This window comes from Neoarius graeffei, chromosome 2, assembly GCF_027579695.1.
Source record: "Neoarius graeffei isolate fNeoGra1 chromosome 2, fNeoGra1.pri, whole genome shotgun sequence".
Lineage (NCBI taxonomy): Eukaryota > Metazoa > Chordata > Actinopteri > Siluriformes > Ariidae > Neoarius > Neoarius graeffei.
The window spans coordinates 88,510,113-88,530,458 of record NC_083570.1 but is presented as its reverse complement, the minus strand read 5'-3'; the positions used below and the strand labels follow the sequence as shown (position 1 = coordinate 88,530,458).

Sequence of the window (20,346 nt, the reverse complement as noted above, 5' to 3'; positions counted from 1 at the left end):
GGGAGAACATGCAAACTCCACACAGAAAGGCCCTCGCCGGCCACGGGGCTCAAACCCGGACCTTCTTGCTGTGAGGCGACAGCGCTAACCACTACACCGCCGTGCCGCTCCAAAACATTTTAGATTGGCATAAATATAAACCTGTCATTTAAAAGTACTGCTGGCACGACTGACCGAGCTGCTGTTTTTAAAAAAAGAAAAAGGAATCAAATCAACACCTTCATCCTGACACCCTTCTACTGCAGTGGCTCTGCTCACCCTCCAGGTCGTCCGGATCATTCCTTTGGCTGGGAGTTTTCTACCTGTGAGACTCACTGACTCGGACTGTGGATGGTTTCACACCGATAGCAAAAAGATTTGCACTTCCAAAGCATCAGTTTCATCTTTCCACAAAGCCTGACCCTTTCTTTAGTGGATAACCTCTCCTGTAACCTTTGTACCCAAGAACTTCTGCTGTAATTTTAAAGACTAGGATGCCCAGACTGAAGAAGCAATCTCCATCTTAATTTATACAAAGCTTCACGAGCTATGCAAATAAAGCTGAACAGAATCGGGCAAGTCAGAATTTGAGAATTCAGTGGCGCTGTGGTCCAACACACTTCATGCAAACTGGCTGACTGGGACAACGCTCAATTTCACACGTGTTTATTTCCGTCCTTAAAGCAGAATAATTTTTAAAAAGCATTTACAAAACATACTTCCACAGGATGGGGCGGCACGGTGGTGTAGTGGTTAGCGCGGTCACCTCACAGCAAGAAGGTCCGGGTTCGAGCCCCGTGGCCGGCGAGGGCCTTTCTGTGCGGAGTTTGCATGTTCTCCCCGTGGGTTTCCTCCGGGTGCTCCGGTTTCCCCCACAGTCCAAAGACATGCAGGTTAGGTTAACTGGTGACTCTAAATTGAGCGTAGGTGTGAATGTGAGTGTGAATGGTTGTCTGTGTCTATGTGTCAGCCCTGTGATGACCTGGCGACTTGTCCAGGGTGTACCCCGCCTTTCGCCCGTAGTCAGCTGGGATAGGCTCCAGCTTGCCTGCGACAGGATAAAGCGGCTAGAGATAACGAGATGAGGTGAGACTTCCACAGGATTTGGCTTTTGTGAAAAGAATGAACGCGTCACAAAAATGCTCTACTGCAGTTATAAAAAGCTTCAGCATTCGTTTGTGTTTTCAGTTCAATGTCTGGTCACCTGCTTACTCTTGAGCAGGAACTGAAAAAGGTTTCTAAAAGTACAGCTCAGAAACTAAAATAGGTGCTGGTTCCCTTTTTGCCTGCCCACTTCATTATTTCACAGATTCTTCCCCCTCCCAGCACTCAGTTCTTGGACTCGGGTAGAAATGTACCTAATGTTCTTTTAAAAAAAAAAAAAATTCCTGGATTGCAGAAAAAGTTCTCACTGTGCGTCACACAAGCTCTACTCATTGATTACTATGACACGTCTCTTTTCCCTTCCATTCTTCTATCTTTCAGTTATTTTCACTTATAACCTTATCACAAAAGTGCTTCATATATTTTTCTCGCATACAAGTACAGGGTTTTTAAGGCAATAAATCATTCCCTGTGCATGCCCTTTAAAGATAAACCCCATCTTCTTTAAGGGAAAAAAAAAAAAAATCAATATGTACAAGTCCCATTACCGTACCAGGCTTGCGTGCTTATTTATTTATTTCTAAAGCCTGCACTTCTGAGCTCCCTACTGCCATGGTCTATTTTAGTCAACGCTGCCATGATTCAGTGCCGTGTTGTTTGTAGAGATGAACCCTTTGTTAACAGTCACAATCTTGTTCAATCTGCCAGGCCTGGAAAATATCCACGTACTTCATTATAAAGACAAATGTTCATTGTGGCATACTTCTATGTAGCTTTTTTTTAATCTAAAATCATTGCCACCTTTAAAAGCTACTCTTCACCAGAGAAGCAATATGGACACAATTATAAATTAGCCAGACATAAAAATATTGCAAATAAAGAAGTTTGAGAGACGCAATGAAATTTTCCTTCGTGTAATGAAATTTAAAAAAGACGCTTTCTGAAATAATGGCATGAAACCTTGTGTATAAAATAATTACTCAATTAAACGGTACATCACAGAACGACATCAACATTAAATCAAATCAGAATTTGCCTTTGCTATTACGACTGCATAAATCTACACTACCGTTCACAAGTTTGGGGTCACTTTCACTACGTTCACACTGCAAGGCTTAATGCTCAATTCTGATTTTTTTGTGAAATCCGATTTTTTTGTGAGGTCGTTCACATTAACAAATATATGCGACTTGTATGTGATCCTCAGTATGAACGAAAAGCGACCTAAAAGTGTTCCGCATGCGCATTGCAGGATACGACGACGTCACACGCAGTGAGCATGGCCAGTGTTTACGGAAGTAACCTAAAGTTTCCTGTGTATGACAGTAGCCAGCATGGAGTACCTGGCGATGATGCAGTTGTTGTTGCGACGGAGCCAGAACATGCACAATAGCCTGATGTTAAGGAGGAGGTTGAGAAGGAAGAGAGCAAGGGTTTTGGCTCAGGCGTTCTGCGGGGTAGTGACTGCAACCTCCGTTCAAAGGAACGTGTGGGTGCGGAGTCGCATTGATGTCATGCGCCATGTTGTTGTAACTTTGAGAGACCCGCCGCCTACTTCAGCGCAGAATAGTGACGTTTGTGGCTTGTTGATGACGTGTAAGTCGGATGAATGCGACCTGGCGGTTCAGACTGAAGTCGCATATGAAAAGATCGGATAGGAATCGGAATTAGGACCACATATCCAAACGGCCTGGGTCGGATTTGAAAAAATCGGATCTGTGTCGTTCATATTGTCAATAAAAGATCGGATACAGATCACATATGGGCGAAAAGATCGGATTTGAGTCACTTCAGCCTGCAGTGTGAACGTACAGTAGTGTTTGAAATGTCCTTCTTTTTGAAAGAAAAGCACTGTTCTTTTCACTTTAAACTAATCAGAAATGCACTCTATACATTGCTAATGTGGTAAATGACTATTCTAGCTGCAAATGTGTGGTTTTTGGTGCAATATCTCCATAGGTGTATAGAGGCCCATTTCCAGCAACTCTCACTCCAGTGTTCTAATGGTACAATGTGTTTGCTCATTGCCTCAGAAGGCTAATGGATGATTAGAAAACCCTTGTACAATCATGTTAGCACAGCTGAAAACAGTTGAGCTCTTTAGAGAAGCTATAAAACTGACCTTCCTTTGAGCAGATTGAGTTTCTGGAGCATCACATTTGTGGGGTCGATTAAATGCTCAAAATGGCCAGAAAAATGTCTCGACTATATTTTCGATTCATTTTACAACTTATGGTGGGAAATAAAAGTGACTTTTCATGGAAAACACAAAATTGTCTGGGTGACCCCAAACTTTTGAACGGTAGCGTACAGTAATTTCAAAATCCTAACTGGTACTCTGTTGGACAGTTTCCTAAAGAAATCAGCAAATCGGTTCAGAATTATTGGAGAACGGCTCTTCTCTCTCTATATGTGAAGTCCGGGACAGCCTTGATGATGTTTATAAAAGGCAGGATATTACTGAACAGTGTATTATTTAGCAAAATAAATAAATAAATAACCTCTGAAATTAAATAAACGATTGATAGTTTAGTTAGCTCAAGTCCTGGGAAGGGCAAAGGGCTACAAGTTCTCTCCATCTTCCTCTGTCAGCTGCAAGAGACTCTACTGAACTCAAATGTTACATCTGTTGAGATCTTCTTCAAATATGGCTCTCCATGTCTTTTTTTTTTTTTAAGACGTCCTCTCAGGCGGTTTTCCACGTCATGGAGTCCAGTTTCCGATGGTCTGCTGTCTGGAAGTCTTAAAATATGGCCAGCAAAGCACAGCCTGCATTCTATGGCAATGTCATCCAAGTTGCTCGGTGTGGTCTGTCCAGTGTATACCTAGAATTTTTTGAAGGCACCGTCTATGAACCATTTAACTTCTGAACCATTTTTGCTGTCACTTTCCAAGTTTCAGCAGCATAGACTGCTGTAGGTACGACTATCGCAAGATACAGGCCAACTTTGGTAGAGATACCAAATGACCACACTGACTGTAGCTGGTTAAAAGCTGTGGTTGCTTTACCAGATGGGCACTTTAGGTCTATCTCTGCATCTCCATCTTTTGAAAAGGTGCTCCCTAGAAATGTGAACTGGTCTACTTCAACTGGTGTTCCATCTACAACCCCGATTCCAAAAAAGTTGGGACAAAGTACAAATTGTCAATAAAAACAGAATGCAATGATGTGGAAGTTTCAAAATTCCATATTTTATTCAGAATAGAACATAGATGACGTATCAAATGTTTAAACTGAGAAAATGCATCATTTAAAGAGAAAAATTAGGTGATTTTAAATTTCATGACAGCATCACATCTCAAAAAAGTTGGGACAAGGCCATGTTTACCACTGTGAGACATCCCCTTTTCTCTTTACAACAGTCTGTAAACGTCTGGGGACTGAGGAGACAAGTTGCTCAAGTTTAGGGATAGGAATGTTAACCCATTCTTGTCTAATGTAGGATTCTAGTTGCTCAACTGTCTTAGGTCTTTTTTGTCGTGTCTTCCATTTTATGATGCGCCAAATATTTTCTATGGGTGAAAGATCTGGACTGCAGGCTGGCCAGTTCAGTACCCGGACCCTTCTTCTACGCAGCCATGATGCTGTAATTGATGCAGTATGTGGTTTGGCATTGTCATGTTGGAAAATGCAAGGTCTTCCCTGAAAGAGACGTCGTCTGGATGGGAGCATATGTTGCTCTAGAACCTGGATATACCTTTCAGCATTGATGGTGTCTTTCCAGATGTGTAAGCTGCCCATGCCACACGCACTAATGCAACCCCATACCATCAGAGATGCAGGCTTCTGAACTGAGCGCTGATAACAACTTGGGTCGTCCTTCTCCTCTTTAGTCCGAATGACACGGCGTCCCTGATTTCCATAAAGAACTTCAAATTTTGATTCGTCTGGCCACAGAACAGTTTTCCACTTTGCCACAGTCCATTTTAAATTAGCCTTGGCCCAGAGAAGACGTCTGCACTTCTGGATCATGTTTAGATACGGCTTCTTCTTTGAACTATAGAGTTTTAGCTGGCAACGGCGGATGGCACGGTGAATTGTGTTCACAGATAATGTTCTCTGGAAATATTCCTGAGCCCATTTTGTGATTTCCAATACAGAAGCATGCCTGTATGTGATGCAGTGCCATCTAAGGGCCCGAAGATCACGGGCACCCAGTATGGTTTTCCGGCCTTGATTCTTACGCACAGAGATTCTTCCAGATTCTCTGAATCTTTTGATGATATTATGCACTGTAGATGATGATATGTTCAAACTCTTTGCAATTTTACACTGTCAAACTCCTTTCTGATATTGCTCCACTATTTGTCGGTGCAGAATTAGGGGGATTGGTGATCCTCTTCCCATCTTTACTTCTGAGAGCCGCTGCCACTCCAAGATGCTCTTTTTATACCCAGTCATGTTAATGACCTATTGCCAATTGACCTAATGAGTTGCAATTTGGTCCTCCAGCTGTTCCTTTTTTGTACCTTTAACTTTTCCAGCCTCTTATTGCCCCTGTCCCAACATTTTTTGAGATGTGTTGCTGTCATCAAATTTCAAATGAGCCAATATTTGGCATGAAATTTCAAAATCTCACTTTCGACATTTGATATGTTGTCTATGTTCTATTGTGAATACAATATCAGTTTTTGAGATTTGTAAATTACTGCATTCCGTTTTTGTTTACAATTTGTACTTTGTCCCAACTTTTTTGGAATCGGGGTTGTATTAATATAGGCGCATCTTCATTTGTACCGATCTTCTCGACTTTTTTTTCCTACACTCTGCCGTTGCTGGTCTCAAGTCCAGTTGAGAAAACAGGAGGGATGGGCGTGAGGCCAGTAACCTCACCCTGTACTACAGAATCTACAAGAAACAAATGATTGAAGACATTTCTTATGATGTTTGGTGTGTCAGTCCTGACACACTTCCACTGATGTGGCTCTTCTCAGTCCACTGTATTTGCCCGATTCATCCTGATGCTTGAAATCTGCTTGTAGCTTCTGCATTTGTGACTCATCGTCTGCTGTTGTGGAAGATCCTACACAAAAACCCTAAAGCTCTACACTTCCCAACCAGTTTATTCCCAAGTCTCACCTTAGCCTTAAATGATCATAAACTCCTGCTGGAATCATGAAGACGATGATCCTCATATACTAAACATCCTTTCAATCTGCTGAATACTGTTTGGCTTTAGAATACACAACTGTGGAAAAGTAATGTGTTATAGTCTCGCTATCTGATGTCACCCAGAAGACAATGGGCTTCTCTCAAGCATTCCTCCTCATGTCGTCTCAGAGGATTCCTTTGCCACTCTTGCCTCAGACTTGCTCAGTCATGATCTAAATCTAAAGGCTCTTTGTGATCATGTCTACTGTTAATAAACAAATTCTAATCAATTTATCTTTTTTTTTTAAAACCGGCATGTAAGGAAAAAAAACAACAAAAAACCCAGTACTGTGCGAGTCTTGGGCTCCCTTTTTTTTTAAAATTATAAGCTTTGTCTCATCTCATTTCCTGTAGCCGCTTTATCCTGTTCTACAGGGTCGCAGGCAAGCTGGAGCCTATCCCAGCTGACTACGGGCGAAAGGCGGGGTACACCCTGGACAAGTCGCCAGGTCATCACAGGGCTGACACATACACGATGTTCACACTGCAGGGCTTAATGCTCAATTCCGATTTTTTTTGTGAAATCCGATTTTTTTGTGAGGTCGTTCACATTAACAAATATATGCGACTTGTATGTGATCCTCAGTATGAATGAAAAGCGATCTAAAAGTGTTCCGCATGCGCATTGCAGGATACGACGACGTCACACGCAGTGAGCATGGCCAGTGTTTACGGAAGTAACCTAAAGTTTCCTGTGTATGACAGTAGCCAGCATGGAGTACCTGGCGATGATGCAGTTGTTGTTGCGACGGAGCCAGAACATGCACAATAGCCTGATGTTAAGGAGGAGGTTGAGAAGGAAGAGGGCAAGGGTTTTGGCTCAGGCGTTCTGCGGGGTAGTGACTGCAACCTCCGTTCAAAGGAACATCAAAGCCATGTTGTTGTAACTTTTTTTGAGAGACCCGCCGCCTACTTCAGCGCAGAATAGTGACGTTTGTGGCTTGTTGATGACGTGTAAGTCGGATGAATGCGACCTGGCGGTTCAGACTGAAGTCGCATATGAAAAGATCGGATAGGGATCGGAATTAGGACCACATATCCAAACGGCCTGGGTCGGATTTGAAAAAAATCGGATCTGTGTCGTTCATATTGTCAATAAAAGATCGGATACAGGTCACATATGGGCGAAAAGATCGGATTTGAGTCACTTCAGCCTGCAGTGTGAACGTAGTGATAGACGCAGACAACCATTCACACTCACATTCACACCTTCGGTCAATTTAGAGTCACCAGTTAACCTAACCTGCATGTCTTTGGACTGTGGGGGAAACCGGAGCACCCGGAGGAAACCCACGCGGACACGGGGAGAACATGCAAACTCCGCACAGAAAGGCCCTCGCCGGCCACGGGGCTCGAACCCGGACCTTCTTGCTGTGAGGCGACAGCGCTAACCACTACACCACCGTGCCGCCTATATGCTTTGTCGTCATATATATATTTATTTTATGATTTCTTAATTATCAAATTAGCACAAAAACACACCGTAGATTCCCAAACATCAGTTTTCCAGCACAAAGTTAAACGTTACAGAAAAACGTTTGTCAGTTAAAAAAAAAAAAAGGCTCCTGGGTTTTGCTGTAAAATTAAGAAGCAAATATGACAAAGTGTCCAGAAGAACTGGTGACCGCTTCTGCGGGATGCTCGGTAAAACCAACAGCTCATTTTTCCTTATAAAACTACACTCACTGTACCAGAGACCATTTTATTTTTTAAAGCAAAGGGGGGTTTCACACCAAACACTGGCTTTGTTTCATTTATTAGCTCATTCGGCCGACCGGCGATGAGCTTACCCCATCATGCGTTGACCGTCTACGTTTCATGAAAATCGCTTGTTCTCTCTTGATTCTTCACTGATTTTTATTCTTTTTGGCAGGAAGGTACAGTAGGTCTGCCTGGGGTGCATATGGCTTCTACCCAAATTTGCAATTAATAACGAAGACACTGAGTAATTAAGCCCTCGTGAGCAGTTTTTCCACACAAATCGCTTCTTCTCAGATTTTGATTCTTTCTGGCTTGAAGGTAGGGGTGCATAACACTTCTACCCAGATTTGCTTAATTACAATTATTAATGAAGTCATGGACTAATTAAGCCTTAAGAAGTTCAACAAAAATCGCTGCTTCTCTGTCAGTTCCTCGCCGTTTTGGATTCTTTCTGGCAAATAGGTCGGTATTCCTAGGGTGGATATCGCTTCTATATATAGCTTGCAACATTCACTGCACAAGACGGCCCACTTTAGATCATTCCTTTTGGACTAGACAGGGCCGGAGTGAGCGATGCAGTCATGACAGGCTCGTTACTGTTTACTGCCCTTTATAATGTTTTATTAATACAGAAACATGTAATTTCATTATTTTTGAAGACATCTTTGCTTTACAGCAATTTTTTTTTTTTGCACAGCTCTGTATACACTGAAATAAGGTGCCTAAGGGGTTTTGTGCTCGGTGTATGCCGTCAGCTGTCTGGACCTAGAAAGGGTCAATTTTCTGGTAATTGAACAGAGCTGCTTTCATGTCTGAATTAGTTTCTGTTTTGTCCTCGGATCAAAGCACTGACTCGGTCTTGAATGACTTTAAAGAATGGCTCGTTATTGTGGTTTATTTCAGACCGTGTTAGAATATTGACGTTCTGATATTCAGAAATGAAGCACCGACTATTGTATGGATCGAGCCTGAAAATGATGGTTATTGATAAGAGAATGAAAACTCGAACAAAACCGCTGACGGAATATCAGCCTGTTGTTAGTTGGTGGTGTGGTGCAGCATACAGATGAACCAGTTGAATACAGTGGCCTGTTAATTCCACAAGGCTCCACGAGATGTGAACTCGATGCGAATTTCGTACCTGTTCTTTGAGTTGGCCGATTTCTCCATGCAGCCCTTGATTCTCCTTCTCTTTGTCCACTTTCTCGTTTCCGAGGGCTTCTTTCTCGGCACTGAGATCTTGGACTTTCTGTTCATAATCGCTCTCCATCTTCTTAAACTCCACCTGCAGCTCATGGCGTGCAGTCAATTCTGCATCCAGCTACAACACAAAAAACACAGTCAGTTTAAGAGTTGCGTTGGAAGAATTTATCGTGACCGATAGATAGATACACTACCGTTCAAAAGTTTGGGGTCACCCAGACAATTTTGTGTTTTCCATGAAAAGTCGCACTTTTATTTCCCACCATAAGTTGTAAAATGAATAGAAAATATAGTCAAGCCATTTTTCTGGCCATTTTGAGCATTTAATCGACCCCACAAATGTGATGCTCCAGAAACTCAATCTGCTCAAAGGAAGGTCAGTTTTATAGCTTCTCTAAAGAGCTCAACTGTTTTCAGCTGTGCTAACATGATTGTACAAGGGTTTTCTAATCATCCATTAGCCTTCTGAGGCAATGAGCAAACACATTGTACCATTAGAACACTGGAGTGAGAGTTGCTGGAAATGGGCCTCTATACACCTATGGAGATATTGCACCAAAAACCAGACATTTGCAGCTAGAATAGTCATTTACCACATTAGCAATGTATAGAGTGGATTTCTGATTAGTTTAAAGTGATCTTCATTGAAAAGAACAGTGCTTTTCTTTCAAAAAGAAGGACATTTCAAAGTGACCCCAAACTTTTGAACGGTAGTGTAGATCACAGTTGTCGTTCAGCATCCAGGCAGCTCTCAGCCATATGGCTGTGTGCATGCTAGAATACACCGAGCTCAACAAGCCATGTTGAAAAGTGCTGAATATGGACTGCAGTCACAGGCAACGTGAAATGTCTGCTGGAATCCGCAGCACCCGCGACATGGGTCAGCAGCAACTTGATGCATCTGACAAGCTACGTGTTCATGCTGCATCTGTCTGCCATGAAATATGAAACCGAGCAGACAGAACAATGTGGAAAGCAGTGAAGCTTCCAGGCCTTTTTACCTCCTGTCACAGCGTTTTACCAATCTCTCCCGCTGTATCCCACCATTCTGGAGGTTGAGTGCGTTTGATAAATTGCTCCTTTCACTCAGAGATGCTAACTAAAGGGGGAAAAAAAAAAGTCTGTTTTTAAAAAAACACATTAAGCAATGGGCCTTAGCAAAAACTAGTAGACTAATATTGTTGGATTTCTGTTTCGGCAATTGTCGTGTCAAACGTGGAAAGTAAATTACTTTCTCAGGCGATTTTTTTCAGCTGACTCCTACCTTACTCCATCCAGTAACGGATGTGTATATTGCCTGTCGACATGGCAGAGTGTTTACTTATAACCAGTAACATTAAGCACTCCCCCCCCCCCCAAACCACTCATGGCAGTCAGTGAAAACCTGATGGAAGAGATGACCATTAGAGAAAATAAATACGGCTGTCTATCTCTAATCTGATAAGGACCATACGGAACATACTGATAAATGTACACGGCCCACCAACACTAAAACCTCATTCCAACCGCATGCTGGAGGAAGAGATATATTAACGCAAGACTAATTTGCTGCCTCTGGACCTGGACAACTTGCAATTACCTAGGCAGCAATGAATTATGATTTGTATCAGGAACTCCTTAAACATACTGTCAGTGTATTTATGTACATGTATATATATGAAAGATTCTTGAATGGATGGAAGAGCCTTGTAAGATGTCAGTGACCCAAATCATGAATAAATATATGAAAGCTGATATTTTAGAATAAACGGGTCAAAAATTCTGTCCTCAATACCTTTGAGATGCTATAGCATGATCGGTTTTAAGCTGGGATTTCCTTTGTATAGAGGAATACGCTGATCACTGTGCTTGATCAAAGCAGCTACAGTCAGAAATCAGGGTACAGGAGGAGTCCATTTCAGTCCCCCAAGGTACAATCTACCGTACACTAATGTTAGCCTGGGCCCGCCCATCCCAAGTGTGACTCAACACGAGGGACTGTTGCGAGCTTAGTCTGGCAAGGCAAGCTATCTCCAGCTCTTCTAAGCTCCCGAAAAATCGGGAGCCAATCAACTTTGAGCATCTCCAACGGCCCTGGGTAGAGGCGTGTTCAAGGCACTGACGTAGTAGAACTGCGACCGGAAGCCATAGATCGTTTCCAGAATCTATGCCGGAAGCGCTTCATTCACTAGAAACATTACGAACATGGAGCAGCGGCAAGCCTTTGACACAGCGGTAGATGCTGTATTGAAAGCATTCAACAGGAAGTTCTCACTGAAAACGGAGCAAAGAGCAGCCCTGGAGGTATTTATCTTCTTCCTGTTACTCAAGCAGTTTCCGTGGCGTCACATACGTCAGAGGAAAGAGTGATGTGATTGGTTTAAGCTTCGTCACAGCCTTTTCTGGCTTCGACCAGTAGCAAACTGAGGCATTTCAGGGAGGCGGGTCAACCACGCCTTTGGGAAACGGTTGGGCTTAATATCTTTGCCAGACCAAATGCTCGCAGAGCTTTGAAGTTGCGTTAGCCAGACTACACTAATGTACCCCTAGAGCTCATTACTGGTCCTTACGGTAACTGTGTGTACCTTTTTAGGGACAAAAAGGTACACATGTTCCCAAGTACTATCTAAAGGGTATAAATAAGTACCTTAGAGGGTACTGCCTGAATGACAAGCTGTTGTACCTCTAAAAGGTACAATAACGTTTGAGTGTGTGCATAAAGAGCGGTTCTCAGATGGTTTCATTAAATACATCTTGGCATAAACCATCTGTTCAGTAGACTTAAGACTGTCTAGTCGCTATTATGACTGGCTTTTACGATGAAATCTTTGCTACACAGCAACACATCCCAGAAACTATACCTACACCTGAGTGACTTGCATTACATTTAGCAGATGCTCTTATCCAGGGCGATGTACAACACACCCAGAGCAACCTGGGGAGCAGTTGGAGGTTAGATGCCTTGCTCAAAGGCACTTCAGCCATTCCTGCTGGTCCAGGGAATCAAACCAGTGACCTTTTGGTCCCAAAGCTGCTTCTCTAACCATTCGGCCATGGCTTCACCATAACTTGAGCTATAGGCAACCTTTTTTTTTTTTTTTGAAAGACTCTCTCCGCATTGAATTTCTAAACTAAAAAAGCATGGATTTGATAAACTAGTCTCCTAACGAAATTGACACAGTTTCTGGGTTCGGGGGAACCCACCTGTCCTGCTGGAACATCTGTGGAGGACATTGGAGATATCTACCTATTCGGAACCATGATTACCAGACTTTTGCTGATTGGATTAGGCATTGCCCTGGTATATCGAGGAAATCAGACAATGGTGACAGCTGTTCAAAGCCCCACAAAGCTGCCCGATATGATTGAGCGGTGGGCAAAGCTGTCAGCACTCAGACTGTGGCAGAACTTGAACCACAACATGGTTGTCATCTTGGAGACGCTTTCGGCTTTGCAAGGAATATGTATTTAGGAGACCAAATGGACAGATATGGACAGACATGGACGAGTGGTGTGGACGTGTAAAGACTGCATCTGTTCGAAAGACCAAACAATCGCTATATCTTCTCAACATTCGGCTCCCTGAACAGCACCGGCCTCGATCAAGGCCGTTGCTGGGACAACATTTCCCCCAGAAGGTCACTGCTGGGAGACACTCTCGCATTCTTCGTATTCCTTCCCCAATTTTCCGCAGTCGCCGTTTTTCACCCCCAGTGTGACAAGCGGGTGCGTGACCAGCGCCGCTTGCATGGCTGCAGGAGCGGACGGCTGCTTACTTGCGCTGGGTTACCTCTACCTCCTCCCCTCCTACCCCCTTTCCCCCCACCCCTGATTGCACCTTCCTTCCCCCCTTTCCACCCTCAAGTCCCATGTTTTAAAGTGTACTTGTGTTATTGTGTGCTTGTGTGGAGGTTTTTAAATGCTCCCACACTACTCCTGATTAGGAGCATAGTGGGGGGGGGTCCTCATGTTACTACTGTGTTTCTTTTCTTTTATCCCTGTCCTGTTCCCCCTCTGTAAGGACAGGTTGATGGTCAATTTCACTGGTAACAGTGACAATAAAGGGTTCATTCATTAATTCATTCATAAAGAGGAGTCTTTCCTGAGGTGCTCACTGCAATATTAGGCCTACAAGTGCTTTGAACTTTCCTTGCTGTAAGACTGGCATGGTGCTGCATCAAGATACACTAACAGTAGAATAAAGCCAACTTCGAAAATGACCCACTGTCCAAAGGTAATGTGGCAAAAACGTATCATCTTGAAAGAAAACTCTATTGGACCACTTCAAACTGCTAGTTGAATGTAAGCTAGGGCCTCCTGTCTCATTGCAGACGGGATTTCTCCAGACAAGTGGTGCTGAATCCCTCAAAAAAAAAAAAGGAACGCTTAAAATCAATGTCAAAAGTGAGCCACTTCTCACCATCTCATGTACAGCGAGTGCAGTGAAGACCGTGCCAAATGGCACCAAGAGTGAATGTGATCGACTTAAAACACAGCATAAACAAGCCTGTGAGGAACGCCAAGGTAGTAGTCCTGTCAGAAAAACAGCACACTCTTCATAAGAAAAATATCTGAAAGCAGTCTTAGGAGAGATTCTCAAACAATACAAAAAGTCTACACAAATTTAAAAAAAGCCTTGCATGCACTGCCAAGTCGAAAACGTTGACACATGCTTTTGGACTACAGGGGTCGTCACCTGGAGAACCGTGATCCAGCAGAGTATTTCAGTGGATCAAACCAGGCATGTGAAAAATACCTGAACAGAACTGATCAGGCTGCACAGTGCACATTTACGCAGCAGGTGTTTGAGAAAATCTGTCAACTGGCCCTAAAGTGTAATAGTTAATGTCAGCTGGATAACATTTGTGCTTTTTTTTTGGCATTTGTGATGTTTAAGGTTTACCGATTACACTGGGGAACAATTTGAAAAAAATTTCTGTTGAGTTAGATTTTTATGCTGATTAAAACTAAAATTGGCATGCTGATTCCAAAATTGCAGTCAGTTTTTTTCTAGCACGTCAAGTTTTTTCTCCACAGCTTACCCTCCAGATAAGCAAAATTCCACTGTAGTAAGACTATTTGAAGGTCATGGAAGAACGTTATCAGGGTAGATGGGATGTACATATTGTTGGAGCATCAAACGCGATAGTCCTCAAGTTGAACACTCCAGAAAGAGCTATAAGCATAAATTTTTACCTTAACTACTTGCACGGGCGGCACGGTGGTGTAGTGGTTAGCACGGTCGCCTCACAGCAAGAAGGTTCCGGGTTTGAACCCAGCGGCCGGTGAGGGCCTTTCTGTCTGAGGCCCGTGTCTGTGTGGGTTTCCTCCGGGTGCTCCGGTTTCCCCCACAGTCCAAAGACATGCAGTTAGGTTGATGTGGGGCTGCCTTGGGCTGAGGTGCCCTTGAGCGAGGTACCGAACCCCTGACTGTTCCCCGGGCGCTCTGGTGTGGCTGCCCACTGCTCTGGGTGTGTGTGTGTTCACTGCTTCAGATGGGTTAAATGCAGAGGATGAATTTCACTGTGCTTGAAGTGTGCATGTGACAAATAAAGGTTTCTTCTTGCACACAATTATAATTACAGTAGCCATATCCTTTGTAAAAACATGTGTTAAATAAACATTGCAGCCATGCCTGTTTCTTTCATATTTCATTGTATGTCAATATTTGTAAATTTTTATAAAACAAGCACATATCTGTTAAGTACAGTATTTTTCATATTTTTTAAGAAAATGGGGATCCTATAGTTCAAAAACTTGACGTGATGGAGAAGAACTGAGATCAGTTTTGGATTCCGCACCCAAAAATTAGTTAAAAACAGCTGTCAGACCTAACTCAACAAAAATTGTGTTCCCCAGTATTATTCTACTCTTGAAAGTAGGCATGGTTTCGGAATGTGTGGAATTTTCTTCAGGTTTGCTTCAGTTTTTTTTTATTTTCTCTCTCATACATCTGACTGTTTGTTGACATATCTCTTCCCTCCTCTCCTCTCATCGCATTCTTGTTACCTCACCCCAGGACAGAGTCCACCAGAGGGCAAGGTATTGTTTTCGGCCAGGTTTCTTTGTGTTTTTTTTTTTTTGGAAACGATATTACAGGAGAACGGCTCGATGAATCTTCATGAAACTTCCGGGATAGATGGATATTGGTCTCAAATAGAACCGCCAACATTTTGAGGGTCATCCGGTCAAGGTCACCAAAAAGGTCAAAAAATCGTTTTGGTTGTGTCTACTGCCTCATATAGAAGCGCTAGCCACCATCATCGTGCTGGAACAATTTAAGAATGTAACAGTCACTCACTGCGCATACACGTGTTCCGATTAAAATGGCCGGTGAGCGTATACAATTTGGTTCACCATTCGAAATAAATGGACTAGAGTAAAGAAACTGCTTTCAGACATGTTTATGCTTATTACAGAAGGAAAGTGCGTTCCACTGAGCTCTAGCGCCGGGCCAGTTCCGGGAAATAAGAGTGTATGTATTTCAGATGCTTTCTGTTAAATAATTTAATATTGTCTTCTTTTTTTATAATTTTTATTTTCTCTGCATGTTTTAAATTTACTTTAATTTTAACTTTATTCTATTTTATTCTTTATTCTATTCTGCTTGTTTTTTTCTCCTCCTATTTCTACTTTATTTTAGTATTTTATTTCTACTATTGTTTAAATTCCTATTATTTTCTTTTAATTCTTTTAATTAATTTAGAATAAAAATAAAATTATTTTATGTAATTTTATTTCTCTATTGTTTACTGTTTTTGTTTTTACTTCTGTAAAGCACATTGAACTGCCATTGTGTATGAAATGTGCTATATAAATAAACTTGCCTTGCCTATGTCAGCCTCGGTTCGGAGGCTTCAGTTTCAAAAACTGCAAGAGGTAAGAGTAGAATAATATAAAAGTACATTCTCTGATTTTTAAATTACGCTTCATTTTTGTGGCTACTGCCTCACAGGGTAAAAAAAAAAAAAAGTTAAAAATTATATATGCGCATACATGTCAACCTTTGGTCAATCAAACCTGTATAACCAACCTCCAAAATCCGTATTTCCCTTATAAAATCCGTATAAGATGGAAATTAAAATAATTTACCTAAAATTTGAATGATAATTAACAATGATATATCCCAGTTACTTTTTTATTCAATATTAATAACAATAAACCTTCAGAATGAACACAAAGCTCCAATGTTTGACAAAAACACAAAGTGTTATCAGCGTAGTTACGAAGGAAATACTTCGTTGCTTGGAGACAGGTTTCACCGAGCGGCTATTATGCGCGAGACTTCATATTAGCTACAAAGTCAGAAAAATCTGTTCATAAAATTACGTTATAATGACCAAATACAATGAAAAGTATTTTTCCAGTCTCACCTGTGAAAGGTAATCCCATGTGATCTCGTTTGGACGGTAAACCTGTTGGTACAGGTAAACGCAGCACATGAATGAGGCATCTTTATTCTCGGCTACTGTCTAGACGCTATACCAGAGACGGCTGAAGAATCTCCACTTTGCCACATCCAATATGGCGGCGAGGATGACGTACGATTCTACGCAGAAGGCGGCGTCTATGTTTATATGTCTATGACTTCCTGGTTGGCGGGATTCTTGCAATGCGGTGTGCGCATGATCAAAAGTGGAATGAAGTCTCGCTACCACAAGATAACACGCGATTTCATAAGACTCTTTACTGGCTGTCTGTGGTGTACAGTACATTTGTAAATGTTATGCGCTCTTTTATCATCGTGGGAATTGATTACATCTCTAAATAAATATTGAAGTTTTTTTAAAGAATCCGTATAACTTTATTTATACGCCCGTATACTACGTTTATTGAATCAAATCCGTATAAAATACGGACATTTCGTATAGGTTGACATGTATGTATATGCTATATTTACTGTATATGTGGTATCAGAAAATTTTATTTATAAGCAGTAGCCACATGTACCCATAGGGTACCTTTTTTTTTTTTCCTTTCATGATATCTTCCTTCATATTCATCGTAAGTGCTACTGGGCGAGATTTGTTTTGCCCGTCAACACTTGTTTTTGTTTTGTTGTTTTCGGATATCCGCTGCGATATCTTTTTGTTGCTCTGATCCCTGTGTCGCACTCTTCGGCCCTGTCTTTGCTTTTCTTCTTTTTTTGAACTTGGGGAAACTGTATACTCGTGATTTTGCTGGTAATATATTTTTTTTGTCTTCTGCTCTCTCCATTTTATCTTTTCAACATTAGAAGTTGTGACAATCTCCTTTGTGTTACTCATTTTAAAATTAATATTTAATGCATGTCAGGCCACACTGCTATCATGTTGTGAAATGAAATGGAACGCAACTCGGCGCAGCACTGTCGGACTTTGATCAAGCGCGGGATTTTCTCATTAAACCTTTAATATTGATGAAAAGCGCTCTGCATGAGACCAGGGAAGGTTCTCCAGTCTTCCAGGACAATTTCGGGAACGAACAGAGAGAGAACTTTAGTGAAACGTTGCTTCATTTGGCTTTGGACTGGATTATTTATGCGAGTGTAATCGGATCACTACGCTTCAATAAATACAAAGCAAGACAGCAAGAAAGTTTCCAAAACTGTTCATTGATCCTTTTGCCATTTTTGATACCCAGAACTCTACAAATTTGAGGAGAACTGAGTTGTTCAGGGAACAAATCATCATGTTACAATATTTTCACACTCGGTATGTAACACCATCCGAGATATGGACCGAAATATAGGAACGTGATGAGTTTTGATTGAAATAGAGGTGTATTAAACTGGCTTCTGAAATAAATACTTGGTCATAACTCGATTGTTTAACATTCTGGAAATAATGTTCTACATTTTCGTAATTGTGATAATGAACTTTCCTTGGACTAGTTGACTTGCTTCTGGACCTTCGCCTAGCTAGCGGCTCGGTTTAATAGTTTTCTTGTTCCCTCAAAAACTTACAGAAAGTTCAGTTTTAACATTATTATATTCAAACTGGCATTGTTGCATTTTGAAAATAGCATAACTGGAAAGAAAATAAGTTTCTTCAGCGCATGTAAATGCGATTTTACGCGTTACGAACATTTTTTACATAACCTAATAATCCAGGATTCTGCGTTATGTTCAAATTACGATCTTCACATTTTATAAATAAAGAGTGATCATTTCTATATTAGACTGCCAAGTTCTCTCTTATTCTGTGAAATGTTTTAGTGCGTACATGCAATTTTGAATGAGTAGCATTAAACGTACATGGTGATTGGGCTACAAGTCGCCAACATATTAAGTCATGCATTTAAGTAAATTAATATATAATTTAGCTTACGGAGAAAGAATTTGCTCAGGCTTTTTTTTTTTTTAATTTCTCTCTGATCAGCTCAGAAGTGAAGACCTCATGAATGCTTTTAAATAAAAAGTTGACAGAGAAAACTGTTCACAGATTACTGGACAGAGAAGTGTGTGTTTGAAGCACTTCTATGAAACAAAACACACCCACTTCAAACTGTCATTTACAGCTACGAACTTGGAGGTCAAGCATTAAAATATGATCATGGTCATCATTCAGCCACATTAGCAGCTTATCCAGATCTTTATAAACAAGGATGTATTTGGACCTTCAAAGTATTACTTGGATACAGACGACAGTAGTGACTCATCCAAAGCCCTTATAGGCAAGTCTTGTTCCTTGGTAGCTATCTTGTTAACACGCACAGGTTAACCAGATCACGCGCCTATCTGAACGAATGGAGAGACAGCAATTGCTACGATGTCGCCATCCTTCTACGAATGCACAACTGTACGTTTTCATCAATGCAACAACATGATTGGCTTAACACGTTTCCTGGCTTGACAGAAGATCGGCTATTTGGGGAGAGGGATGGGATACGGCCATACAAACACCATCTTTGGCATTATGGATTTCTCCTCTCGATTTCTATTCTTAAAGTGGGATGTCTGCTCCCTTATCTCAGCATACATGTCAACCTATACGGATTGTCCGGAAATTATACGGATTTTAGCTCATTTCAAGGGCGTACAAACAAAGTCTTACGGATTTTCAGTATTTTCTGACCTAAATTTATTTTGTGTATCTTACTTGAACATCGTCAGCTGATCGTCGCAAAAACATACAAAAGCTCGATTTATAGACAAAGACCAGCGTGTATGCAGGGGCAGATAACCCAGACTATGTGAAACCGGATGTTTATTCCTCAAGCCTCGTGCAGTATCGCGACTGCGAAACTTCGCTCGTTCCGGTCATGCGCACGATCTGCATTTAAACGCGCCAAACGGTCATTGTTCGAACGATTTCCTCATTGTGCAGAGCGACATTGTTTACACCTGAGAGATTTTGAATAGCGTCTGCTGAGTGAAAGAATGGGAACACCGAGAAAGAAAATGAGATACGGCGGGCGGTATCTTCCTGAATGGAAGGAGACATTTAATGGCATCATTGTTCAGGCGAAAAATGAGGAGTACGCGCACTGCACAGTTTGTGTGCGAGATATAAAAGTTGCGGCGTCTGGAGTTTACGACGTGAGGGAACACATGAGGTCCAAACTACATCAGCGAAATTTGCACCAGAAGCAGAATCAGCCGCAAATGACAATGTTTGCAAAGCCTAAGACCGATGATCAACCAACAAGTGTAATAAGAGCAGAAGTTACGATCTGTAACTTTATTGCTCAGCACAATTTGCCGCTAGCCGTTGTGGACCACCTGACAGAACTGTTGCCGCGAATTTGCACGGACAGTACGATTGCGAAATCTATCAGCTGTAGGTGCACCAAAACAATGCAAATAATCAAAAAGCGCTTGGCCCCCGAAGCTACACGACCGATCATCCAGCACTGCCGGACGTCGCCATTTTCCTTGATGATCGACGAATCCAATGACAAAAAGACGGACAAGCGACTGGCCGTTTTGGTGCGGATCTTCAACATAAACAGAGGGGCGAAGTCAAGAATCATAGACATGCCCGTGTGCAATATCGGCATGGGCGAGGCGATTTTTGACATGCTGGACGAAGTTCTCAGGCAAGTTATATTTACTTAAGTTTGGTGCGATTCAAAGGCTATAAGGATTTTATGGATTTCTTCCTCCGATACTACAGGTGGACGCCCAAAGGGGTTGACATGTATGTCTCGGACTCATCTTCCTTCTTGCTTTAAATGTGTTCCCTGACTGCATCCATTGATCGATCATCATCATCTGTGGTGTATGTGGGAGAAGATTCTATGTAAAT

General features: G+C 41.9%; 1 protein-coding gene across 1 annotated transcript in view; it reads right to left on the bottom strand.

The window, feature by feature from the left end:
• LOC132870085 (protein diaphanous homolog 1) overlaps positions 1-20,346 on the bottom strand; it is a 197,738-nt gene that overhangs the window by 12,316 nt on the left and 165,076 nt on the right. The window contains exon 15 of the mRNA XM_060903632.1: positions 9,078-9,257. Coding sequence (XP_060759615.1) covers positions 9,078-9,257 — 180 coding nt within the window. The remainder of the gene's footprint in view (positions 1-9,077; positions 9,258-20,346) is intronic.